Source organism: Branchiostoma floridae, chromosome 14 (genome assembly GCF_000003815.2).
Source record: "Branchiostoma floridae strain S238N-H82 chromosome 14, Bfl_VNyyK, whole genome shotgun sequence".
Taxonomy (NCBI): domain Eukaryota; kingdom Metazoa; phylum Chordata; class Leptocardii; order Amphioxiformes; family Branchiostomatidae; genus Branchiostoma; species Branchiostoma floridae.
Window position 1 is genome coordinate 12,838,748 of NC_049992.1, and position 27,493 is coordinate 12,866,240.

The following is a 27,493-nucleotide window of genomic DNA, read 5'->3' on the forward strand; positions in this document are numbered from 1 at the left end:
AGCGGCGTGTACGTTAAGTTGAACATGCGGACGCACGTCGTGCAAATTAGGGTCTCATTTAAATGATTTATGAGAAAATGCTACAATAGCTTTCTTTGCTAAAACTTTCATACTTTGAACATATTGTTATTGAGGTAGAGAAGATGATCAAATGATATATTTTATGCAAATGAGGTCCTCGTTTGTATAATCAATCAGAAACATTTATAATAGGTCACTTGTCACAAGAGATCGATTTCTTGCTAACAGCAATGCCGTACAAACATCCAACGCTTAAAACAATCTTCATACATACAGCCACGCGAAAGGGTGGAACACAAACACAACACACCTATAACAACAATCATTAATACTTATAAACAATACTACAGTCGACATGGCAATAGTTTTTAATGCCACACTTATTTCTATTAATTTTTCATTCTAAAATCCTTTGCCTTACGTTCTTCATAGAGCTAGACGTTCCTTCATAGCCCTAACAAACACTTCAAGGTAACAGAACAGCTTAGCGGCGGTTTGCAGTGTCCTCATTAACAGACGTATCACTCCGCATGTCGAGGGGTGCTCACTGCAAGTAAATGAACATGCGGCTATCAGGAAAAAAGTCAATTAAGTCTAATAATAAAGACAAGAAATCAAAATGATGAAATAGAAATTAAGCAAACAATTATAGATTCATTTTGAAATGGACAGTTATATTCTTATCACTTGCCTATTTCTAAAAAAAGTAGTTATTTGTCTTATCATCAAGGTACTATGTAAATTTAATCCATGCACTTAAGCATATGGACTGGCACGGGTAATAACAAACAAAACAAGAGTTCGGAGACCTCATACCTCCATGAAATTTTCTGATTATGCAAATGACTTTCACATCTGCATAATTCATGCCCGGTTATGTACACCTTTAACACATATTTAAATAATTATGCAAATTAAGCCCAAATATGCATAATTTGCACCTCAATATGTACATCTCTGCTATTAAAAGATACCTGCATGCTATATATCATGGAAATCCGTCGTTCCTACGTTTTCCTTATTCTCCTTGGAAGATTTTGACCAGAATGCCCCTGCACTTCCAGAGCAAGCGGCAAGGGGGGCCAAAACATACATCACTTTTTCCTTAGATCACAAGCTATCTGCCACCAAAAAATCATAGCATGTCCAGGTCAAGATACGAAAAATCGAAGTTCTGATGCAGTACCAAGGTCGCACACCAGGGGACCCAAAATCGACCTTGACCTTCGTCTTCCCAACCCCTATCCACATACCAAATATCATTACAATCAATCCAGACGTTCTAGAGTTATGCTGGCCACAAATATGCAGAAACACAGACAGACATGCAGACACACAACACACAGACACACCAAAAACTATCCCTCCATTTTTCATGGAGGTAATAGTATCATAACTTAAACTATGGACATATTTTTACCGGAATTGGCACTCCGGCTATACGCTGGAGAACGTTGTCGGTTGAGTTGACGCCCCATGCCAGCTGGAATCTCGGGTTTGCTCCATCTTCACTGGCAACAGGCGCCATTCAGTTCCAGTAGGCATGCTGGCACTTATTCCTGGGGGAAAAATTACAATATTACATACAGTCTTCTCTCTGTCATCGAGAAATGTGATTATTGTCTAGCTCGATGTATTTGATCGTACGTAAACGTGGGATCCTTAGTGATTATCAAATTCGATTCGCTCTGATATACAGTATTAGGTTATACTATGTTATTTCGTGTTATTACCTCCATGAAAAATGGAGGTATAGTTTTTGGTGTGTCTGTGTGTGTGTCTGTGTGTCTGTGTGTCTGTCTGTCTGTGTGTGTGTGTCCGCATATTTGTGGTCAGCATAACTTTAGAACCTCTGAATGGATTGTAATGATATTTGGTATGTGGGTAGGCATTTGGAAGACAAAGGTCAAGGTCGATTTTGGGCCCCTAGGATTTTTTTCTTCACATTTCTTAATAGAGGCCATAAAATTTACTTAATTTAGTTGTTAAAATCATTTTTAGACCATATATATGCCCTGGTATTACAACCTAATGACCTGAAATTTGGCCCAGATGGGCATTGGACAAACCAACTGATCTGGAATTTGGTATAGGGGTAGCTTTAGCGCTGGAAATGAAAACTGGTTTATAAAGACCAGTCTATTTTGCATAGATAGGGGATTTCTGGAAGAGTCCATTGTTGTATGGGGATAACTTTTTTAAAAATCCCGTTTGGAGTAGGATGATGTTGTGGGACAGGTCAAGCTAGCATAGGAGCTGTAATCAAGTGAATTCGCCTCTTCGTGATGGCGAAAGTGTACAAGCATACGTACATTCAATAGAGTTACGAATATTCTGTATTTTTATACCTCCTTTCCACTAGGACGGCGCTCTCACCGCGCCTAAAATTTAACATATCGCTCAACGAATTGTATCGAAAGGAAACGAATCTTGTTACACTTTGTGCGTTTTGTTGTCTTCTCAATCACACCTTTACGTTTTGTACGATATACCCAGTATGAAAGTGAAGGTTACACATATCCTATGTACGTCGCGGTGAGAGCGCAGCATGATCGCCGTCCTAGTGTAAAGAGCAATTTAGGGGTCTCAAGACCAGATTCCTGCTGTGCGTCTTGAGACCACATCAGACGACGAGTCTGCGAGCTCTAAATTACGAGGAGGCATGACCATGATGCCGACGAAGAAATGGCAGAGTTCTCCCCTTTCCGTCAGGGTCATGCCTCCTCGTAATTTAGAGCTCGCAGACTCGTCGTCCGATCGATTTTCGCCTTATGTGAGGGGGGTATGAAGTAGACAAACATACATGTAGATTGTATCATCAGTCTATACGCATAACAACGGTGGATTACCAACTTCAACATAAAAGTAAAAGCGCTGACCTTCCCTGATGAAGACGTCATTGTCGTCGTCCACTCCCCAGACAATGTTGTCTCCTGACGACACCTGTTTCAGTTCCTTCCCCTCGACGTAAACCCAGTCGGTGCCTGTAGAAGCCTCGTTCCCGTGCGTCCCCGCGCGGTAGAACACGTGGTTGGTCATGTTCACCCCCCACACACCCGCGGACCCAGTTGACACGAACTTCAGTCCCCAACTAAAGGCCCCCTCTCACTTGACGTGCGGCACGCTTGCGGCATTGCTGCGTTCGTTCACTGCGGCACTGTTGTGTTAATTTCGCCAATTTTGTCTTGCACTCACACTGACGTGCGGCACTGTTGCGTTTCTAGACTAAATGAACATGTTATTGACAATTGCAGCGTTGTCAATTCATTAAAAATCACTGTAAAATGATGAGAATGCCCCAAAATGAGATTTATAATGAAAAAGATTTCCCTTATGATAATGAATTATATGATACATATGCTATAAATAACCTTGAAAGACTTTTACTGTAAAGGAAATAACCCAAATGAACGGACACGAACCATATACCAGATTTGAATCGATGTGTACGTTTTGCACCATGTAACGTTATGTGTAATTATGTATGTTTATATGTTTATTCACCAATTTTGCAAATCTTTCAAATGAAAATGCTTGATATTTCATACTTTTTTGTATGACGCGGAGTATTTTCATTGTCGACGGATGGCTTGCCAGCCTATTGATGTCTAAGTCTATCATATTTGTAAAAAGTGAGAAAGATATGGCCCATCGGTCCGAATGACTGCAATTTTGTATTTTATCGGCAGCTGGCTACCAGCAATGATTGCAACGTTATAACGCAAACGCAAACTCGTTATCATCCAACATAAATAATTTCTATTTGAACGTTGTACGATAATCTTTTTCTCTATATCCGTAGGTTAATAGATAAACCAGTTACTTATTTTTTGTTTTCAAGTATAGAATCCATTAAATAAATCAAAAGATGTATTTTTTAGTTAACTCTGAATACGGATACAAGGTAAGTTTTGTGGAATTCGCATTTTTTTTACTGGATCCAAAACCGCTGTAAAATTATTAGAAATGCATCTAAAATAGTTTTTCGGTAATAAAAGGATGTTTACTTTTGATTCTTGGTGTAAAATAGGCAAAATATATCCTTGATACTGTTTGGGGCATGGTGGCGGCACTGTGGGGGCACTGTTGCGGCACTGTTGCGGCACTGTTGCGGCACTGTTGCGGTACCGTTGCGGCATCTTGCCACTTGCGTTATTTTTAAACTTTTTAAAAAACGTTGCGCTTGCTTGCGGCACTTCTAGGTTTGCTTGCGGCGCCTCTAGGTTTGCTTGCGGCACCTCTAGGTTCCGTGGCGGTACATCTGCGTTTTCGAACGCAGCAATGCCGCAAGCGTGTCGCACGTCAAGTGAGAGGGGGCCTTTACGTACTGCCAGCGGGTACCTGTAGTTATCATATGCAAGTATAATCTCATCCGATCCAATCCGACTCAATTAGGATATGTGTAACCTTCTCTTTCACACTGGGTATATTATAGTCTCTACCAGACTCCGAATCGCTGGAAAAAATCGTAGAAATGGAACACTGAATAGAGGAGTAAGCCGACCAGAGGAATATAGCTAGGTAAGGAACAGCACGCGATCTCCGTAGGTCGCGTACTTTTCCCTGGCCGGCTCATTCCTCTGGCCGGCTTACTCCTCTATTTGTTCCATTTCTACGGTTTTCCAGCGACCCGGAGTCTGGTAGAGACTAGGTATATTATACAAAATGTAAAAGTGTGACCGAGAAGACAAGGTCAACAAAGTGTAAAAAGATTCGTTTCTTTTCTATACAATTCGTTGAGCGATATGTCAAATTTTAGGTCGCAGACAGAGCGCTGCGAGAGCGCCGTCCTGGTGGAAAGGGGGTATCCTAAGCCTTAGTTTTCTAGCTTTGGTGTAAAAGTAATAGAGTTTACCATGTGTGGTACTCTTTGTAAAATGCAGTAAGGCCTATAAGAATAAAAAACGTTGTGTTTCCGATTTCAACCCTCAAGACTTAGGATCGGTATGTAGGGATGTTTTCTCTTTTATTCAGATTTTAGATGTTGCTGCTTAGCTGGTTAGGCTAAGGCTAACGTCACATTTCCAAACCGGTGCCCGGCCGGGCTATTTGTGGAAACGAAAAAAGATAGAAAGGTATAGACGGATAATGCCCACGATTAACGATTCTTCTCTTTACGTCTTACGTGTAGTGAAACTAGTGTCTTTATAACTAATTTTGGCTCCCGAAAGCTGCCCGAACGGGTCCCGGCTTGACGTAGGCTTAACACTTGAAACCCCCGAAGCCGAAGGATGGCGCAGCGCGACTTGGATACGTTTTACCAAGGAGGTTGATTTGTAACCTCCTTGGTTTTACTCCAAATACAGGGGACCTAAGGGATTTCTTTTGCTTTTGAAATAAGGAGAACATTTTGGAAAACAATGTTTACATCACTCAGCGAAGATTTCATAGTCCCTGGCCAGTGGTTGACATAAAACATTCAGGTCACTCTCGAGAGACCTAGGAGTGTGTAACGATAAAATAAGATTTCGCCATGAATCGAGAAATACCTCTTTTAAGCTAAGGGCACAACCCGCCGTACGTGCAAATACGTACTGTCTACGTGCCAAAACGTGGGCAATCTTTTGGGATCCGTAAGTACCGCCTCCGTACGAACTCGTAGGAAATTCGACGGATTTTGGAGCACACACGCCGTAGAACTTTGTGTGCCATCGGGCTGCGGATTCGCCCACCGTACGTGCCTGAACAGCCTGAACGTTTTCAGAAAAAAATGGCGGACGTGGCCATGGCCTCCCAAAAAAAACGTACGGACAAATTGAACGCACGCCGGGTTGTGCCCTTAGTTTTAAATGTTGTCAGGCGACTGGATTACCTATAAGTGTATCTGCTGTGATCCCCAACCGAAGAAAAGTGGAGCCATGATGATTGACGCCCCAAACTGAATATGCGGTAGAGCTGACGTCTATCTGGCCATTCCTCCAAAATGTCGGTACCAGGTTGTTCCAGTGGGGTTACTGGCATTTGTACCTGATTGGGAACACATGATCGAAGTCAATTCAGGGTGTCCTGTTGACTTTCCTTGGTACTGCAGCAGAATATTGGCTCTGAATATGATAATCAGAAGTGCCTGTAGCATTTTTATTTATGTATATGAATGGGTTTTATAAAATAAAAAAATCAGCCCTAGCGCTGAATTAAATGCTCTTTTACCTTGGATGAAAGGTAACGTTACATTGACAAGGCGAACATATTTAACTGTTTAAAATCACAGAAGAATATATACAAACAGTAAAAGATCCGGTTACAATGTGCTATTCAAAAGTTGGACAAGGTAAGGACATGGGCTTTTAGAGTATCGTACAGTGCGGACTGGCAACTGGTCAAGTTTTTTGCTCTTGTTTCCGGACTGGTCCATTTCGCAACAAAAATCTCTTTTTTGGAGTATTCGACTCCCAATGGCGTTTTAAACTAACTGCCTATTAAAAAAGAAGTATACATGTGCACTATTGACTGTAAAGCTTGATAGAAATGACTATAGACTGTACTCTACTTTGCTCTTGTTATTTTCCTAGACCGGTAAGACCCGAAGCGCGTGAATGCGTGATCATATAATCATATTTTCCAATAGGTCCAACATCCGGTCCACCGAATTTTTTTCAGGTCCGGTTTTTCTGGGCCGGTCCAATAAGGAAAACCGGTTTTATACCGGTACACCGTACCGGTACCCACCCCTAGTACATACATTGGTTTCCACGGCTGTGGGGAGAGATACGTGGCAGTGTTTTCAGTATCGTCCATTCACAAGTTTTCACATACTAAATCAGGTCCAGGTTCAGCTCTGTACCTGAACCGGACCTGGACGTGAATTTTCTGTACCGGTACCGCCCCTAGTCTGTATTGTTCAGACTTGTACAGGTTCTGTGCAAATTTCAAACACAGCGTGACACGTCAGTCCTCGTGTGTTTGGCAAAATACCCCCACCATGCCCCGAAAGTACCGTGAACGGATGCCAAAGTCGCCCGAAATTTGCCTACAGCTATCCATTTATTCTTTTTTTTTCTGTTTAAATTACTACTTAACAATGGGCTACAAACTGCTACCGAAGACTACTGCGTGTCCACCGGTCAACTCATACCACAAACAGTGACGTCATGTAGCGTATTGATACCCTGGTAGGTCCATGTCCAAGTTTCCTCTCACTTGCTCTTGCAGCATGGTTTGGCCATGATACAACTTACAAGAGCAAAGGGCACTTTGACTAGTGACTTGAAAGAATAGTCGGGACATACAGTCCACCATCTGGCAACCTTGGCTGAAGACAGACGAAGGTGGACAACTTATGTTGATAGCATTGCTGCCCCTATTACCGGTGAGGCTATGGGACCGGTGAGGTGAGGTGACAAACTGCCTTGTATTGTCACACTCCTGCGGTCATGCTCCACGTGTCAATTATGATTAAACATTCTTCTTTAGGATTGCTTTCCAACCGGGTCAACAGGCGTCAGTAAAGAGAGGTCAAGGACAACATTAGATTACCCTGGTCGGTCCCACGCCTTAATTAGCTATGGCCTCCTGCTGATTATTTTCAGTTGTTGGCATGTTAGTCCAAGGTCAGAGTGCTTATTTATCTTTTGATGCAATTGACTGAGTAAACATGGTGTGTATACATTGTATGTTGAGTGACCACAGAAATCAACAAATATCTTTTTGGTGCGTTTTTATAATTAAAAAATGATTTTTGATAAATTGATGACGCTGCAATCAGTCCAATAACCTTTCCATCTGTGCTTGAAACGTCGCGGCAAATGTGCCCTATGCAAGTGTGAGTGCAAGGGAAAATTGGCGAAAATAACACAACGGTGTCGTAGTGAACAAACCTAACCGTACCCTTAAGGTGGACTCTCACTGCACTTGGGACACCGGTGCGGCACTGCGGGGTTCGTAGTTGACTCAACGAATTTTAGAGATAAAGAACGATTTTTGTTTTTACGTTTTGTGTATTTTGTTGTCTTCTAAGTCATACTTTTACGTATTACGCAATATCTAAATTATCAAAAATCGCGAAAATAATAAAACAGTGCTGCAGTGAACGAACCCCGCAGTGCCGCATCGGTACCCCAAGTGCAATGAGAGTCCGCCTTTAAGGAGCACTCTCCCTGACAGGGTTGACTCTTGCGGCAATGACTTGCGATTGATATCGTCAGACATTTCTGCGAGAGTCAACCCTGTGTGTGGGGGGGGGGGGGTGCCTAGGTGCTGCAGTCCAGCAATTCAAACACAGACAGGCAAAGACAGACAAATACACAGACAAACCCAAAAGTACTTGGAGTGAAGAAATGATACTGACCAAGTCTCGTGTAGATGGTGCTATCGGTTCCAATGCCCCAGACAGCGTGTCCCGACGCGACATTCTTCATCTGCCCCTCGACGTTCACCCAGTCGGTGCCCGAAGACGCTTCATTCTCGAACGTTCCCGAGCGATAAAAGGTGGCGTTGTTGTGGTCCACTCCCCAGACTCCCTTGGACCCCACCGACACGTACTTCATCGAACCGTCAATGGGCTTCCACCTTGGTGCTGAAAAGGACACCAAAATGAGATGGGAATTCGAAGGCGAATAAAAAAAAAATATCTGTAATAGTAACAATGTCGAACTCTAGCTATAATTACCTCCGTGAAAAGGAGGTATTGTAGTGACTGTTTGTTTGTCCCGGTGATGGCTGATCGCAAGATAACTATAGAACGCCTGGATGGATTGTTTCGAAACTAGATGTACGTGGGCAAGTATTTATCATATATAAGACAACGGAATGCTATGGATTATTGGCCCCTGGCGACTTGTTATGTCACAGAAGCCGAAGTTCCGATTTCGTGTCATGGACATGCTATGGATATGGTTTAGGGAGAGGAAGGGAGAGGACATCGTGTGGGTTTTGGCCCCCAGTATTGTGGGGTGGATGTAGGGGACAAATTTGTTGCCAGAGTTTGACGAAAAGCAACTCATGATCAAGAAGGGTTTGGCAGATCGTCGCGATTGTTGGTATGTTCATAGCTTAAGTAGTGATTTACATAATGATATATGCTTCTCATACAAATCAGCATAATTGTTTAGGAACGTTTACTTGTTTTTTACTTGTAAATCTTACCTGCCTGCATTACTGTGACGAGCAAATCCTGGTTGTTTGTTAAACTTGCATTCAGTTGATGTGCCTTCGCCATCGCTTGTTCTATCAGGCCTATGGTATCAATATGGTATTAATAATCTTTATTGCATCATATTACCCGGAGAGCTATACATGCACACATGACCAAATGGGGCCTGATTCATGTGCGTTAATGAAGATATCAAAGCCTAGAAAGTTCAAACATTATACACTAGTTTACTAGGTACCATTACACAATAAACTATGTACTGACATACTATATATTATACAATAAGATCAGAACCTGTTAGAAATAAGAAGACTTATGTTATGGGTCAAATAATCTATTTGTACCTACACATTCATGAAAATCAATGAAATACTAACTGTTTATCTGGGCAGCTTCCTGAGAGGTCATTCCGAACGCCTCCTCACCGAACCATAGCGTCACAACACACAGCAGAATGACGGCTTTCACCGCATGCAAGTTCCCCATGTTGACTGCAATACAGCTAGGGAGAATTAGAAATGTAACATAGAAATATTCTAAGTTTGTCAAAGATTGTATCACCAGAATTCTACCATTATAACTTTCTGACAAAGTTGCTATGTACCAGTCTAAATACATAATCATTTATTCTGAAGAATCGAGAAAACACAACTTAACATATTGATATAGGATTTTGTCTTTCATTATTAAGTAGGAATTTAAATCTGAAAAAAACACAGTGGCATGGACACTGTCTAATCTAAAGATGACTTACATGTTTTCAGAAGGACCGTTCTCGACAGAATTCTCTCCGTGTGACAGGAGAACTTGCTTCTATCTGACAGTATGGTCTTCTTACAGTCACATGTTACATGTTATCGTAATAAAATTTCCAAATGGTGTTTTAACATGAGAACGGTAATGACGTCACTCAGCTTTAGGCTGAGATGCCAACAATTGAAGATAATCATCAGAAGGCCATAGCCATTAAGACGTGGGATAACTATGCAATGGACGGGACCGACCAGGGTAATCTAATGCAGTTGTCCTTGACCTCACTTTACTGACACTTTTGACTGAGTTGGGAAGTAATCTTAAAAAGATTATGTCTAACCGTAGTTGACAGGTGGAGCATGACCAGAGGAGAGTTAAGTACTGTGATATAATTATGAGACAGTTTGCAGCTTATTGTTCAGTAGTTAAGGGAAAAGAATAATTGGCTCTCCTTTGGTGCCAAAGCGACCGCAAACAACAGGGTTACATAACAAAACCTCGCTGAAGAGTTTGATAGAATACCAAAACCTGTTAGAGTCAATTCCAAGTCACCAAGATGGTTTTGAAATAGTATTTGTAATAAGTTTGAACTATTTTGAGTAAAAGAACATTTCAGTCACTAAAGTTCGAAATTGTTCAAACATTTCAAAATGAAAGTTTAAACATGTTTGAACCTTTTTATATTTGTTGGAACATTTGGGAAAGTAATGATATAATTATCTCTTTATTTAGAACAATTTTCAAACATCAATGTGTTTTTGTTATTGTTCCAACATGTTCCAACATTTTGGGTCATTTTTTCCCTCCATAAAAACTTTTATTGGCCCCATAAACAAAACTGCTAAGCTTGGTCCTTTGTTTGGCTCTTGTATTTTTAGATTTTCTTTAGTATATACTGGTGAGTCTTTTGTGAGAAGGTGGCAGACACACATAATTTCCTGCACTTGGCAGGGATGTGTGAATTGCCCTCTTCCCAGCCCACTGACCCAGTTTCATCATATTGTTTCCATGTTCGAACATGTGATCACAAATGATGCATCTATGTTGGAACAGTTTAGAAACTAACTAACTAATGTATTTGATGTTAGAAATGTTTCTAACATGTTTGAATACTATAGAAATATTTAGAACGTCACATAGATGTTACAAATAGTTCTAAACAGTTACTTATCACAGTTAAATTGTTACAAAGATTTCCAAAATGTTAGAACAAAAGGCAAGAAACACCCTCTCGGTAACATGGAATCGACTCTATGAAGAGTTGCAATCTTGCCTTTGACTATGTATCCTGCGTAAAATATTAATGTTCAGAGTTTTCATCATTAAGCACTTATATATTTGCGTCACCACTCGAACACAAAAAAATTCTCTCGTACATGATCATATTAGATATACATGTATATATATAGTAAGTTACATAATTCCAAAACGTATGGGCCCGACGGCCTGCAAGTTAATAAGTGTTCTATCAGCGGCAGGCAACCAGCGATGATTACATTGCTTGTAACGCAAAGTCAAATTAGCAAACGTTATCACCCAACCTAAAATTATTTCTTTTTTCAACGTTGTACGATAATGTGTTTCTCCACATCTGTAGATTTAAGAATCGATAGACCAGTTACTTATATAGTGTTTTCAAGTTTAGAATACTGAGCTATTTCCCATCAAATAAATAAAAAGTAGACATTTTAAAGTTAGTCTGAATACGGATACAGGTTAACTTTTGTGAAAATGCCAGTGTTGTAACTGAATCAAAAACCGCAGTAAAATGATCAGAATTGCATCCAAAATAACTTTTCAGCGATAAAAGGATATTTACCAATGATACTTAAAATAGGCAAAATATAATATTGATACTGTTGATATGTTGCAGTTAGGATAAACTTCAACTAGTTCTCTTTACAGAATATCAATACACAGCTAGGATATTAATATAAAACCTTCTCCAACAAGATTTCTCCAGTGTCACTGACCAAGGTCCCTGTACTGACGAAAAACAACGGATGTTGTTTGAAACCCCTGACCGTTTCCAACAACATATCCAGTTGCTTGAGTAACTGTTTATTTGGCGCTTCTGTAAGATTACTTTCCAACCAGGTCACAAAGCTTCAGTGAAGAGAGGTCAAGATCAACATTAGATTACCCTGGTCGGTCCTGTTCCTTACAAAGTTGTCCAGGCCTTGATTAGCTATGGCCTCCCGCTGAATATCTTCAATTGTTCAGCGACATGTTAAACTATACCTGAATGACGTCGTTACCGTTCTCGTGTACGTGTTAAAACATCATTTGGAAATTTCATTACCATAACATGTATATAAAGACTGCAAGAAGACCGGACTGTCAGATAGAAGCAAGTTCTCCTACCACACGCACGGGGAAAATTCTGTGGACAAAGGTCCTTCTGAAAACATGTAAGTCATCTTTAGATTTCTTATCAGACAATCTTTATGCCACTTTCTTTTAGATTTGATATCTAACTAATAATTTAATGATAAATAACTAAATCCTATTCATATGTAAAGTTCTGTTTTCTCCATTCTTTAGAAAATTCATGTATATGTATTTGGATTGGTATATAACAACTTTGTCAGAAATTGTAATGGTAGAATTCCGCGAACTCTGGCAAAGTGATATCATTTTTGATAAATCTAGAATATTTCTATGTTACATTTCTAATTCTCCCAGCTGTATTGCAGTCAACATGGGGAACTTGCATGCGGTGAAAGCCGTTGTTCTGCTGTGTGTTGTGACGCTATGGTTCGGTGAGGAGGCGGTCGGAATGACCTCTCAGGAAGCTGCCCAGATAAACAGTTAGTATTTCATTAATTTTCTTGAATTTGTAGGTACAACTAGATTACTTCATTCATAAGGCTTTTTATTTCTAACAGGTTCTTATCTTATTGTATGATGATATAGTATGTCTGTATATAGTGTATTGTGCATGTATGCCTAGTGAACTAGTGAGGCTGCCCAGATAAACAGTTAGTATTTCTTTTATTTTCATGAATTTGTAGGTACAGCTGGATTATTTCCTTCATGAGGAATTTTATTTCTAACAGGTTCTCATCTTATTGTATAATATATAGTATGGCAGTACATATTAGTTTACTGTGTAATGATTCCTAGCAAATTAGTGTATCATATTTTAGCGTTCGAAGCTGTAATATCGTACATTTATTTACGTACATATGCCGTAGACCACATGTGGCTTAGTACATATGTAGCCCTGTAGGTAATAAGATGCACTAAAGATTATTGATATCATTGATACCCTAGGCCTGCTAGAACAAGCGGTGGCGAAGGTTCAACACCTGAATGCAAGGGTTGTTAACAACCAGGACTTGTTCGTCGCAGTAGTGCAGTCGGGTAAGATTAAAATAACACACAAGTAAACTTTCCTACTAAATCATGTAAATTAGCTCCTGATTAGTATGAAAAGCATATCATTATGTAAACTATTACTTAAGCTATGAACATAGCAACAATCATGACGATCCGCCAAGCCCTTCTTGAGTTATTCTTGGTCAAACTCTGGTAACAAATTTGGCCCCTACAGTCTCCTCCTACATTACCCGTTGACTTATCCCAAAAAATCCATCAAGGTGTTCTCTAGTTGTCTTGGGAACATACATCCCCGGGACAAACAAACGGCAGTCACCACAATTCCTCCTTTTCACGGAGGTAATTATAGCTACAGTTTGACATTGTTAGTATCACAGATGTTAATTTTCTTTTCTTTATTCGCCTTCGAATTCTCTCTAATTTTAGTGTGATTTTCAGCACCGAGATGGAAGCCTATTGACGGTTCGATGAAGTACGTGTCGGTTGGGTCCAATGGAGTCTGGGGAGTGGATCACAACAACGCCATCTTTTATCGCTCGGGAACGTTCGAGAATGAAGCGTCTTCGGGCACCGACTGGGTGAACGTCGAGGGACAGTTGAAGCAGGTCGCGTCGGGATACGCTGTCTGGGGCATTGGAACCACTAACCTGATCTACACGAGACTTGGTCAGTATCATTTCTTCAGCCCACGTACTTTTGGGTTTCTCTGTTTGTGTTTGTGAGCCTTGCACAAGTGTTTACAAAGGGTCCTACACTTAGGGCCAGTTCACACGAGGAAAATTGATGGTCGTCCGACAATTTCTGTATTATTTTTTGCCAATTTTCCCTTGCACTCACACTGACGTACGGCACATTTGCCGCGACGTTTTAAGCCAGATGAACAGGTTATTGGAAATCGCAGCGTCGTCAGTTCATAAAGAAATCAATTTTGAATTATAAAAACTCATCGAAAGTATATTCCTTGCTTTCTTTGGACACTGAACACACGCTGTATACACACTATGTTTACTCCGTCCACTGAATCAAATGATAAACAAGCACTCTGATCTTGGTCTAACATTCCAACAACTGAAGATAATCAGCAGGAGGCCATAGCTAATTAAGGCGTGGGACCGGCCGATGTAATCTAATGTAGTTGTCCTTGACCTCTCTTTACTGACGCCTTTTGACCTGGTTGGAAAGTAATCCGAAAGAAAAATGTTTAACCGTAGTTGACAAGTGAAGCATGACCAGAGGAGAGTTGAGTACTGTGATGTAATTATGAGACAGTTTGTAGCTCATTAAATATTGTTTAGTTGTTATATGATTAAGGGAAAAGGATTAGTAGATGTAAAGCCTACGTCGCATTTCCAAACCCGGGCCCGGCCGGGTAGCTTTCGGGAACGAAAAGTATAATATAAAAGACGCCAACCTACACAAGACGTCAAGAGAAAAGTCGTGGGCATTATTTGTGTATATTTTATGTATACATTTCCATTTTTCGTTTCCACAAACAGCCCGACCAGGCCCAGGTTCGAAAATGTGCCGTAAGCACTTACAAATACGGAATGCTAATTAGCACGTCTAATTATCATATTCAGTGCCAATATTCTGCTGCAGAACCAAGGAAAGTCAACTGGAATTGACTTCGATCATGTGTTCCCAACCAGGTACAAGTGCCAGAAACCCAACTGGAACAGCCTGGGAGCAAATTGCCGGAGGTCTGAAACAGATAGACGTCAGCTCTACCGCATATTCCGTCTGGGGCGTCAATCGTCATGACTACATCTACCGACGGGTGGGGATCACAGCAGATACACCTGCAGGTAAACCAGTCGCCAGACAACATTTAAAAGAGGTATTTCTGGATTCATGGCGAAAGGTTAGCTTTCTGTTACACACACCCGGTTCTCTCAGGAGTGACTACCCTGAGTGCCAGACAGGATCGGGCAGCTAGCGAGTTTATTCGGGGGCCAAAGGCAGTCAGCCTGCCGATTTCTTACTACCAGGAGGTTTCCTGGCAGCGAAACCCCCTTCAGGCTTTAAGTCCCCGAGCGCTAATATGAGATCGGCAGGCTGACTACCTTGGGTCCCCGAAACTCGCTAGCTGCCCGATCCTGACTGACACCCAGGGTAAGGAGTTCAGTTAAATTCATCCTCATAAGAGGTGCCATTGATGATGTCCGACCATGCAGCTCTAACTAGCATGGCGGCTAGCAAGTGACCTGACTGCTTATTTGGTAAACCGCTGGCCAGGAACTATAAAATCTTCACTGATGAGTGATGAAAACATTGTTGGACAATTTTCAGCGTGTTTCCGTTATTCCAAATATGCAAAAAAAGAGTGATACGAAAGGCTCACCAGGTCCCCTATATGTTGATTCAAACAGATCCAAGTCGCACGGCGCCATGCAATTTTGGCTTCGGGGATTTCGAGTGTTAGGCCTACGCCACATTCCCAATCCGGGGCCCGGGCAGGCAGCTTTCGGGAGCCAAAAGTATGACACCAAACTACACAAGACATAAAGAGAATAGTCGTGGGCATTATTTGTGTATATGTTTTACGTATACATTTCTCTTTCGCGTTTCCACAACTAGACCGGCCGGGCCCGGTTTGGAAGTGTGACGTTAACTTTGGCCGGCTAAGTAATATCTGAATAAAAGAGACAAAATCCAACATGACACAACATTTTCAAGCATTGATACATTTTATAAAAAGTATCACACGAGGAAACTTTTATCAATTTCACACCACTTGTAGAAAACTAGAGCTAATAAGAGATAATGTAGAACGGTTGAGATTATACTCACTATATGATAATTACAGGTACCCACTGGCAAAACATTGCGGGCCGTCTGAAGTTCGTGTCGACTGGGTCCGCGGGTGTGTGGGGGGCGAATGTGCACAACCAGGTGTTCTACCGCACGGGGACGTACGGCAACGAGGCTTCTGCAGGCATCGGCTGGGACTACATCAGGGGGCAGCTCCTGAAACAGGTGTCGTCAGGAGACAACGTTGTCTGGGGAGTGGACACCAACAATAAGGTCTACATCAGGGAAGGTCAGCGCTTTTGCTTTTATGTTGAAATTGATAATCCACTGTTGTCATGCGTACAGACTGATGATACAATCTACATGTATGTTTCTCTACGTCATACTCCTAAATGATACAGATACATTCGTACACAAAACATATTTCAGTATGAAACGTATCTGTTAGTACATTTTCAGCATCATCATGGAGCGAATTCACGGCGTAGATTAAAGCTCTTGTGCTAGCTTGACGATGTATACTTGTAACTGTAAACTATTCTTTCGTTCTGACCTGTACTTAATCCTGTGTATCGCTCCTTCTGATTGGTCAGGTGTTAAAATTTTGTAACACCCTGCTGGTCGGACCAACATGAAATGGGGCCTTCTGATTGGTCCACGTCGCCTGACTATATGATAATACACAGCATAACATGAAATAACTTAGTACACTGTATAACCTAATAGTGTATATCATAGCGAATCGCATTCGATAATCACTAAGGATCCCGGGTTTCCGTACGATCACATACATCGAGACAATGATTACATTTCTCGATGACAGAGAGAAGACTATATGTATATTGCAAATTTCTTATCCCCAGGAATAAGTCCCAGCACGCCTACTGGAACCGAATGGCGCCAGTTGCCAGAGAAGATGGAGCAAGTAGAGGCAAACCCGAGATTCCAGCTGGCATGGGGCGTCAACTCAACCGACGTTTTCCAGCGTGTAGCCGGAGTGCCACTTACGGTAAAAATACTCTTGGTATAAGTTGTGGAATTATTTTACTTGTCATCACCAGTGTCTGCCCATATCGTGTTATTGTTTTATTCGTCGTCTCCTTTGACTGAAATTGCATGAATTCAGCTAGCATGTGGCACAGTATCTCGATAGTATAGTGTTAGAAATACAAGAAAGTGATAAGAATATATAATTGGCCATTATTGAAATGAATCTATAATTGTTTGCTTGATTCATATTTCATCATTAGGATTTCCTGTCTACATTATTAGATTTGATTGACTTTTTTGCTAATTGCTAATAGTCGCATGTTCATTTACTTCCAGTGAGCACCCGTCGCCATGCGGCGTGATACGCCTGTTGAGGACACCGCAAACCGCCGCTAAGCTGTGCTGTGACTTTGAAGTGGTGACAGTGATGGCCATTGTTTGTCTGGCATGTTTTTTTCTAATTCTTACACAGTATGCTGATCTTATGTTTTGTATTAAGACGTCCGGATCAGCTTGCTCGTTTGCTTATTCTTTTTTATTATGACTAGCGCCACGTTTACTATGTTTGAAGGTCGCATCTATCTCAATGCAAGTACAAAAGGCGTCACTTGTTCTTCTCGGTGTTCATATATACGTAAAACTACTTTGGCTTTCAAGAAGTGTGTGTGTGTGTGTGTGTGTGTGTGTGTGTGTGTGTGTGTGTGTGTGTGTGTGTGTGTGTGTGTGTGCATATATACCGTTCATCAAGCAAACGTTAAGTGAGGGCTACACCCAAAGTTGTACATACATTGCATTACAAACGAACATTAATGTATTAATCACATACTTTTTATTAATCATATACTATAGACTCATAGCAAACACCTCTATGGAACTGGAACGTAGATATCATGTTACATCTATAAGACGTTCACCACTTGGCCGTGAAAGACTTTCATCTATTTGTACGACAATGAGAAGATTTGTGAGATCATCTTGTTCTTATCCAGTAAATGGTTGCAAATGGCTCGTGGATGGAGTTTGGAGAATTCTTGTGAAATGTGAATGATATGTTAGTTATTCTTTAGACCAGCAGATGTTAACGAGAGAGTGAGCGGAATAAACGGAACTCATACTTTCGCCAAAAAGCAAATCTGCATGCACCTTGTTCAATGCTGCTGTTGGCGAGAGGTCTTTCAGACAATACATACCCAGAATAACTCAAAGTAAAACTCTTGTCATCAATGCGGTCTGTCCTTATAACCCTTAAATTTGCAAAAGTTTGTCAGCTGTCAGATGCACTTTCCTCTGGTTACCTGCATGTATGCAGGTATGGTTTTGATGCTGGTGGAAACTTTTCGGTAGCCGGGGATGTAGGGCGCTGTATCTCGTGAACGGATGGTGCGAGCACGACGATTTTTGGTACGTGGGTTGGGGGTGGTAGCCTAACACTCAGGTGTGATTTTGGGCCTCCTGGCGCTTGACCTTGACATTGAAGGTGGCATTTTTGGTGTTTTGGGGGCACTTTTGGCGCTGTGTGTCCGGAACGATACGCGCGATTGCGACGATTTTTGGTGCATGGGTGGGGGGTTGTTGCCTGTTGCCTAGGATTGACTTTGGGCCTTGTCGCGTTTGAACTTGACCCGGCAGGTCGAATTTTGTGTCCGGGAGGGGTGTTTCCGGAGTTATATCTTCTGAACGGCTGGTGCTGGCGCGATGATATTTGGCACATGTGTCGGCGGTGGCTGAATAATGCTCAATTTTGATTTTGGCGCCCTTGGTGCTTGAACTTGACATTTTAGGTTACCTTTTGTGCGGGCACGGGGCGTGCGCTGTATCTCCGGAACGCAAGGTGCCATTGTGTTGCCATTTGGTACGTGAGTTGTTTGTGGTGTCCTGGTGGTTAGGGTTGATTTTGGGCCTCCTAGTGCTTGAACTTGATACTGTATAGGTTGACCCTGTTTTAGTGTGGTTGGGGCATCCTCCCAATATCTGCTTGGTTTTAAAAACAGATTATGGTTGGGTGTAGAACCATCATCTGGCCTGGGCCACCTTCAATGTATCAGGTTACTTAGTGGCACTGACAGTTTGCCAGATGACGGGAGTGTGCCAGATTATATATCTGTTGGTCAGGTATAATTGGAGTTTGCTTATTACTCTTTGTGGTGTTTCTAGAGCTGTATAGTACTGAGTTTTAAGTTCCGGTACCAGTTCCTTTACCCTGTTGGCAATCATGGTTGAACTTGAACTTAAACAGAAGAAGATGCAATTTTCTAATGTGGAGGAGAACTGTATAGAGTGTGGGCATAAGAGAAAGGTATGTGTATGATTTGTCCTGTGTTTCTTTTTGTTTCTTTGGTAATGCCATTTCCATACTGTATACACGTCAGGTAATTTGTTGTTTTGGGCTAGTCATATTCGCTTGGTTTTTGGGCGTGCTTAATCTATGGTACAGGCAGGGTTAAGTGGTGGAGGCTTAGCTTTGTTCTGTTTTAAATTCAGTATCGTTTGTTGCATTTTGTCGCGGCAAATATATGATGAAATTCCCCTTCTAAGCAACTGCTCATTGGTTTGTGGGGATGTTTGCTGGGTGTTTGCTTTGACTACAACAGCTTCTGAACTTTTCAAAGCTTCCATTGCCAGCAGCTTGCCATCTATAAATGGGATTGACAAGGACATTTTTCATAGTAAATTATGCTGTTAAATTTGGCTTAAATACTACAGGAGATTTAGGTTTGGGTTGGATGGATTGAATGAAAATATCATACCACCCTGGGGACTAACTGTTGCTGCTGCATGGGGGCTACCACTATTCATGTTGTCTAATGTCTATGGAACTACAGATAAAAGTATCATTGGTCAAATTATGCGAGTAACATTCCGATGTCAAGTGAATAACACCCCAGAAATAAATCTTTAATGAATATCATTGGAAGAACACAAACCAAGGAGACTTAGCAGCTGCATTAGGTCAGTACATTGAAATAGGAAGATATTAGTATATCATGTGACAGAGTAACTACATGTGCATGGGCCATCTGAGACAAAAAAAGGTAGCGTCTCAACAACTTCAAAGTACTGTGGTTGGTTACATACTTAAGAAATCCAAAATAAGTAATGTTCATCCCTGTCCAAACTTACAAATTCAGAAAATGGAATTTCAGAGTCAGACTTTTGCATGGTGCACAACCAACACAGTAAAAAGCTCATTTTTCCAACCACGTACCACAGACAAAAAGGCAAAAATACACAATAGGTCTACAGAAACCCAATACATTTCATGCAGGCCTGAGGTCTACGAACTCTTGTTTGTGACAGATTCAGCTATCTGACTATGATATTAACGTTACAGTATTTTCTTATAAGATATTCCTTTGCATTATTGTATGTAACGTGGGGTTCAAGCACCACCAACTGACCATCCCAAAAGGTTCGGGCTTTTTGGCGTAGTGGTGATTAACGGTGGTTAGGATGTGCAGATCCAGCTTAGATTACCGGGAACCAGACAGTAGATTTTCTACTCAGACCTCTCTTATTTTTTTACACACGCAAGCAGTGACACAGAGAGAGCACCGAAGGTCATTTAAGCAATAAATTCTCGAGCACCCAGGGGAGTGTCACAGTGTAGAGCAACCAGCTGCCCGGTACCAAGGTCAAACGGGTGGGGCATGGCAACAAAGCCGGCGTGACAAAGAAAAATCATTATTTTAATACTGCTCTTGTATTGTAGGTATTTCATCGGGTTGCAAGTTGTCTATTTGGCGAATTTCTACTCATATTCTTTCCAGCAACACATGGGGGTTGTTAGAATCCTACCAAATAAATAAATTTGACACAGAGACACCCAAAACTACTTGTCTATCTCCATTTTCCATGGAGATAATAAATGATAGGGGTTGAGCATGTTTACCGAGTACGCCGAACGGACACACACCATGATCCAACCAACGTTTCCCTCTGACATTAACATAAAACACCATGAGTTACATCTTACATCGAGCTCAGAAGACGTTTTACAACTAATGACCTAATTCCCGACCTACCCTGCTTTAAAAGGTCAACATAGAATTGTGTGTTTGTTGACCTTTGCACCACGCGTGGTCTGACCAAGGACGTTATTGTCTGACCACATCTCTTGGATTCGTTCATTCAACATTTGGACGACTGTACTGTAAGGTGAATCATGATCGTTCGCCATTCCGTCGACCTTGTAGAGGGTCCTCTACCGAACCCAAATCTCCGGGGCAAGCAGCTGGTCGCCCCGGAGGATGGCATGAACCACACCGCCTACGATGTCTTTCTCCAGCCGGGCGAAAGCGTATGTTTGACATCGCCCCCCTCCCCCCTCCTGAACCATGTGTACTACTGTGTATCGGGACGTGCAACAGGCACAGCATCCAACGGCCAAGTTTACGAGTTCGCCGCTGATGTTGTAGTGGCGTTTTCATCCAGCATCAGTTGTACGGTAAGTATCAAGCATTATGTGAGGTTACGACTGTAGGTAATAGCGTTTGACTGTGAAATCCTAGTATGTGACTGTCCCGTGCCACTACTCTGACACCCTTGTCACTTTTTGTTTGTTTGCATTGACCTCATCATTGACCTTAACGCCAATCGATCTTTGATCATTGTGAAAACAAGTAGGCTATAATCTGTATGGTATAGAGTAACATGTGTTCACTGTTGGTCTTGTGCCCTAATAATACACCGACAGGGACTGCTACCCCCTCTATTGAATGATATATCTACTGACCAGGGGACCGGACATGGTTGTCCTTTCTCTAACCTCTTAGAACACGGAGCCACATATCCAAACGAGGCCCGGACGTGCTGTTTGCAAAGATGAAAAATGAAAGTGTACACGTATAATTAGAAATTTGCTGATCCCTTTCGTATATTCTATTATCTTTATATCAAATTTTTCGTTTCCTTAAATTGCATGCGCGGCAGGGCTTCGGTGTGAAAAGCCTTTTTAAGGTGACCTATCATAGCTGCAAAGACTGTAAAGAGTACATGAGTCACAGAGAAAGAATATGCAGGTGAACGTAAAGGATCATTAATACTAGAAATTCAGTGACATTTAGTTGTTGCTGTCGTCCTTGTTTTACGTCTATTGCCTAGCCAGACAAGGTGAGTCAATATCTGTAACGGTAGGGTGCGAGAATGAGGTCTTCAGATGTGATAAATTTGCAAAGTCGCAGAGGCACTGGACAGCAGTGTATATTATGTGTACAGGGATGTGTTCTAAGCCCCTCGCTATTTAATCTGTACGTTAGTGATTTAGTTAACGATCTCAATACAGGAGACCTAGATACCCCTCTACTTCATTCATCCAAAGTATCAAGTTTATTTTATGCCGATGACGTTGTCATGTTGTCAACAAGTCAACGTGGCCTACAGAACGCAATCAATGTTCTCGGCCTTTACTGCAATAAATGGAAACTAACAGTAAACTTAAAGAAAACGAAAATCATTGTTTTCAATCGTACGGGACGATTGTTATCAAACTATAAATTTTGCTTATTCGACAAAGACATAGAAGTGGTATCCTCGTACTGTTATTTAGGCGTAGTATTTACAGCGGGGTGTAAATTTAACACAGCAATGAAAACCCTCCAAAAGAAGGCACTAAGGGCGCTATTTAGCATAAGAACAACTCTTGGAGGAAACAATGCTTCAGTACCACTGCAATGTAAGTTATTTGACGCTTGTGTTGTGCCAATATTATTGTATGGTGCAGAAGTGTGGAGCAATTCTAGTTTAAACGACAATTCTCCATTAGAGCAAGCACATCTAAAGTTCTGTAAAGTTGTCTTAGGTGTAAGAAGAAATGCCAGTAATCTCGCTACTAGAGCGGAGCTAGGAAGATTCCCTCTATGGATCGAGGCTTTCAGTAGACTATTTTCTTATCATTGTAGATTAACTAGAGAAGTACCGACAAATAGCATACAATATGAAGCATTTCTTGTACAACAAGACCTACACAGACGCAATATACCATGCTGGCTATCTAATGTAAGTAAGATTTTGGAGGAGTCGGGTTATGCATACCTATTGTTAAACAACGGTCGAGATATACCATCAATTCAGTCGGAGGTGAAGCAAAGACTGAAGGACATTTACCTTCAAACCTTTTACTCAGGGCTGAACTCCAGTGGTAGGACCGGAAACCAAGGAAACAAACTAAGAACATATAGAAAAATCAAACATACCTACGAAAGAGAACAGTACCTTAATATTCAGAATTTCAACCATCGCCGAGCCATGGCTAGATTAAGAATCAGTGACCATCCCCTACAAATTGAAGTGGGAAGATACAACCAGACTCCTCCGAATAATAGACTCTGTACACTTTGTAACTCCAACCGTATAGAGAATGAAGTCCATTTTATATTAGAGTGTCCTTTATACAATGATATGCGCAACTCTTTTATCAGTGCTCTGAATGTAGTAGATACACGATGTAAAGAGTTAACCAACGACAACCTGTTTGTACATATAATGACAACCACAGACAACTTTGTACAACACAAACTCTGTGAGTTCGTATACACATGTTTTAAGAAAAGGGAAGAGTCAGGTAAACGTTAGATATAGTGATAGCTTAGTTGCAGATGTATTGTCTATTCAATTGTAATGTTACAGTACTTAGTCTTTATAATTAGTATCCCATTATGGGATTTGCTGCATTTAGCCCACATGGGCAGGAACATGCAAATAAAGATCATTATTAATATATTATCACTAACGATTTGTCGATGCCTGTTGTAAAAAAAAATCATGCTGTTGATTTGTATAAATAAAGTGCGGAAATTGATTTGGTTAGGACACCAGCTTATACAACATCTAAACAAAATCTTACAGTCATCTTGGTCTTCATTTGAATTTTGTTTATACTATGGTATCGTTTCCTTGATAGGTTAAGGTCACATCTGATGAAAAGCTCCGCCTCTTTTGCATCTATTGTGATGACGTCGAGCCGACTGTTGATCGGGCCGTGGCTCGGGCGCTTTCGGAGATTGTCGGTACCGATCGTGACATCGACTGGGGCCGAGGCCACAGCCGAAGGTTCCTGAAGAAGTCGGACGGGTTCCCGATCAGCGTTCACAACACCTATGGAGAGGCTGGGGCAAGCAATGCTCTGTGCTACAAACATCACGTTGAATCTGCCTACTACGTGAAAGGTACTTGTATTCGTAGCGTGCAGTACGCTGTATGATTGATAGGAGGCGTTTATGCCTTTATGCACATAGGGCGTACATGTAGGAAAGGTTTTCAGTATTAACAGGTGGTCATTGTAAATAGGTACTACCCGTCCATCAAAAGCTGACCACAATGACCAAGTGTATTTTGTGAAGATAGACTTTGTGAAGTCGCTTGTACAGGTTTAACTGTATTACAGTGGAAGCCAGTTAATTGCACAATGGATAATCGCACACTTCTGTTAAATGCACGGAATTCTTAAATCCCGTGGTGGTGCGGTCCAGCTTAATAACTTCGCTTTGTTGCACCATTCGGATAATTGCACGAAACGCACTGGCAAATGCGTTGTGCAATTAAGCGGCTTTTACTGTATGTCTAATTTCCTGAGTTGTATATTTTGCTTAATTTACTAAAAAAAAAAACACCAGTCGTTCCCCCTTGTCTCTCGGTTAGGCAGAGCCACCTACACGTGGGAAGAGGGTGCCCAGAAGGCGGAGACCCGTATAGACGCTACCAACGGAACCGTCTACAGTATGAACGAGCACGACGCACACCACATGGTCGTGCACGAGGACATCCAGGCCCTGTGTGTGTTCCACCCGGTCCTGGTTGGCAACGAGAACCACGATTTCAGCGGAGGGTACTCTGGGTTCAAGCCTTCCGAGTGATATTTCCGTTAGATAAAAAGTTGTTTTGTTTGATAACACTAGGGGTGGCGGTTTCGCTTGAAACTTTTCATAGAAGATTTATTTGCAAGTTCATGTCCGGGAGATACTAGTAATTGCAAGTACATGGTGGAAACATAAGAGGCATACAATTGACAATATACAGGGATAAACATAATTGTAGAATGAGAGGCTAATCGATTCCTATTGTTGACTAATATTACTATTAGTTGGATTTGACTTCTTTTTTTGGAAACAGAGGAAGATGAAAAGACCGACTTGTTCTATAATTTGTGGGTTCTGCGATTTTAAGAGGAAAGTGGCTTCCTGTTCATCTGTGAATGTGGGGAAGTATTATGTGTTGTCTGTTTATTGTCAGGCACTATGGCCAATAAGAACGAACAATTGACAGTGTATTTAAAAAAACGATAATCTAGTATACTTAAAATCAAAATACAGGATTCACACTGTATCTCGTGTACGTGGTCTGTGTACGACGTGACAGTAGTTATTCCAGACCTTACTTGTGGAAACAACATCAGAGTATAATGGCACTCTAACAATATCGTTCTCAGACGCCAAGAGGGGAGTCGCAAATGAATGCGCCAGCTTACGCCTCCTGGTGTCAAAAGTGTCCACGCGCATCAGTGCAAAGAGCCAGCTGTTGCTGCTTCATCTTAGTTGTGACATAACAATCTTAAGTTCCTTCTTTCATATACAAGATGACATAGAAGCGACTTGTATGACAAACGTAGGAGCGAACTGCCATCCGGATGGATACCCAAGCTATATCACTTCATTGTTGCGAGGTAAAACAGAGTTGCTCATTGTCAATACTACGTACTTCGTCAAGAGGTGACCTTTCTTCCTATAGGTACAAATTGTGCGTTCCGAACTCCCCAAGCCTGATCCACTGGACTTGACACGACAAATAAAATTACAGCGACTTTTGTCAGGTCTACATGTATAGCAACTACTTACAGTACAACTTAAGACACATAACGTTATATGGATATCTATAGGTTTGAACAAATCAACATATATGGTCTAGCATGTCATTTACACTATTGGTCCTATGGTATAAACATTCGTGGATATATTGCCTACTTGTACACAATTAGGATTATCGCCTGCCAGAATGTAGTTTAGATTTATCTATCGTACAGAGAGTAGCAAATTCTTTAGAGCAAGCGGAAAGTAATACTAGTAACGTTATATCTAGAGAGATCAGTTAAAGTATAACGAACTGTAATTTCGAGAAGTAACTAACATATACTAGTTATTGACGATGCAACTTATTAAATCGTCGGCGGACAGAAGTTGGTACCTTTAAATCTGAACCGGAACAGAACATATATAACTTCTTAATCATTTGTTGGCGATTATCGGATATTACTGCAAAACATCAAAGCATAGGTACTTAACCGTAGAAATGGAAAATATAAGTATAGAAATGCAAATATATGACGGACCAACAGACTCTGGCTGTAAGAATAATTGCAATTTTCTCATTGTTTGAAGCGCTAATTGTGATGAGCAGTTAGGATCGTGTTTTTTTTGCCCCGCAATGCAGTGGACTGTCTCTGTGTCAGTGTCTCCAGAGGGCTGATGTAACAACTCAAAATCGAAACGTTTCTCAAGCTCTTGCTTTCCCTAAGCGTTTAAAGTTTAATCCGTCCTTTTAGGCTAGCTGATAAGCGGAACCGGGAGCTTGAGAAATTTTGCCTTCTCACACCTGCTTGGACATTGCTTAGACTCCACCTGCAGCTTCGTCTACCAACGTCTGGATGGGGGGTGGGGGGTGGCTGAGGGTGCTTGTATACATGTAGATTTATGTAGAGCGTATATGCATATAAGTTATATAAAGGTAGTGTGTCAACTGCCCTATGTATTGACAAACTCGATCCGCAATGAAGTTTCCACAAACTGCTCAAAAATTCGCAAAGGATTTTGATAGAAGCATTTTCTTTCCCCTAGTCACCCCTCCATACGTAATTGGAACAATTCAGGCGTAAATCGTTTATCGTCAGGGTACCAAGTAAGTTTTTGCCCTGTTTAAGTGCACGAACGTACCAAGAAAGGAACTTCAGGTACCAAGAAAGAACCCGTATCTTAAAGATAAGATTTGATATCTGTATAACATGCGTTGAATGTTTTATAGAGAGAGCGGGCCAATAAGGTTAGAATAACATTGTACTTACTTGTATTTTCACCCAAATACAAAATGGTACATTCTAGAAGCACTGCTTTACATAGACCAATCACAAACGAGAATTGTGCTGTGATTTTCCGTTCAAGACATTGGGCGCCATTGTCCGACTCTTTTTTCGACGGAGGAACGTCGGATCGCGGATCGCTGGATCTGTTCGCAAGATTGAACTGAAATGTTTCTCGTCTGCGTTCACCGTGCATTGTGTGAGTGGCTGCAGGCCAGTCCAGGGAGGTTTCTATAATATTTTGTCTGGAATTTTTCAGTCAGTCATTCCGTCAGAGCCTCAAAAATCTTACGTCAACAAAGAACGCGGCACTAAAGACAGCAAAGTTGGCTTTTAATTGAAGCTTTTATCCAGATTTTTGGCACAATTTTCTGTTTATATATTGATGATCTCAGACAAAACGCGCGGGTCCCGGATCGATATGAAACAACAACCAGTGCCCCAGCTCACTATGTAGAGTGAAATAGTAACGTTAAGTCAGA

At 41.4% G+C, this 27,493-nt stretch overlaps 3 protein-coding genes across 4 annotated transcripts; 2 read left to right on the top strand and 1 right to left on the bottom strand.

Moving 5' to 3' along the window:
* Positions 1-1,524: 1,524 nt before the first annotated feature.
* LOC118430141 (perivitellin-2 31 kDa subunit-like) lies at positions 1,525-9,598 on the bottom strand (the record flags this gene model as incomplete). Its single annotated transcript, XM_035840851.1, is given in 6 exon segments — positions 1,525-1,580; positions 2,901-3,125; positions 5,834-5,932; positions 5,935-5,988; positions 8,309-8,536; positions 9,490-9,598. Coding segments are annotated over 6 exon segments (771 nt in total), but the record flags the coding sequence as incomplete, so codon positions are not given.
* Positions 9,599-12,086: 2,488 nt separating this feature from the next.
* LOC118430357 (perivitellin-2 31 kDa subunit-like) lies at positions 12,087-18,229 on the top strand. Of its 2 annotated transcripts, XM_035841200.1 has the most exons (8): positions 12,087-12,276; positions 12,551-12,675; positions 13,142-13,231; positions 13,646-13,873; positions 14,857-15,012; positions 16,014-16,247; positions 16,822-16,967; positions 17,285-18,229. In XM_035841200.1, the coding sequence occupies exons 2-8, from the start codon at positions 12,567-12,569 to the stop codon at positions 17,285-17,287; spliced, it is 966 nt and encodes a 321-aa protein (XP_035697093.1). In that variant the 5' UTR covers positions 12,087-12,276; positions 12,551-12,566; the 3' UTR covers positions 17,288-18,229. The 2 variants fall into 2 exon arrangements, with proteins under 2 accessions (XP_035697093.1, XP_035697092.1); XM_035841199.1 differs by lacking the exon at positions 12,087-12,276 and having other exon boundaries at positions 12,453-12,675.
* A 2,771-nt stretch (positions 18,230-21,000) lies between these two features.
* On the top strand, positions 21,001-25,745 carry LOC118430374. Its single transcript, XM_035841225.1, has 3 exons — positions 21,001-21,392; positions 23,847-24,111; positions 24,584-25,745. The coding sequence occupies exons 1-3, from the start codon at positions 21,111-21,113 to the stop codon at positions 24,796-24,798; spliced, it is 762 nt and encodes a 253-aa protein (XP_035697118.1). The 5' UTR covers positions 21,001-21,110; the 3' UTR covers positions 24,799-25,745.
* Positions 25,746-27,493: the final 1,748 nt, after the last annotated feature.

Excerpts from the sequence above, each read along its gene's own strand:
- LOC118430357 (XM_035841199.1), top strand. The coding sequence starts at position 12,465 with ATGGTAGAATTCCGCGAACTCTGGCAAAGTGATATCATTTTTGATAAA. Across the intron at positions 13,874-14,856 it reads CCTGATCTACACGAGACTTG|GTACAAGTGCCAGAAACCCA; the intron begins GTCAGTATCATT and ends GTTCCCAACCAG. Across the intron at positions 16,248-16,821 it reads TAAGGTCTACATCAGGGAAG|GAATAAGTCCCAGCACGCCT; the intron begins GTCAGCGCTTTT and ends TCTTATCCCCAG.
- LOC118430374 (XM_035841225.1), top strand. The coding sequence starts at position 21,111 with ATGATCGTTCGCCATTCCGTCGACCTTGTAGAGGGTCCTCTACCGAAC. Across the intron at positions 21,393-23,846 it reads CATCCAGCATCAGTTGTACG|GTTAAGGTCACATCTGATGA; the intron begins GTAAGTATCAAG and ends TTTCCTTGATAG. Across the intron at positions 24,112-24,583 it reads ATCTGCCTACTACGTGAAAG|GCAGAGCCACCTACACGTGG; the intron begins GTACTTGTATTC and ends TCTCTCGGTTAG.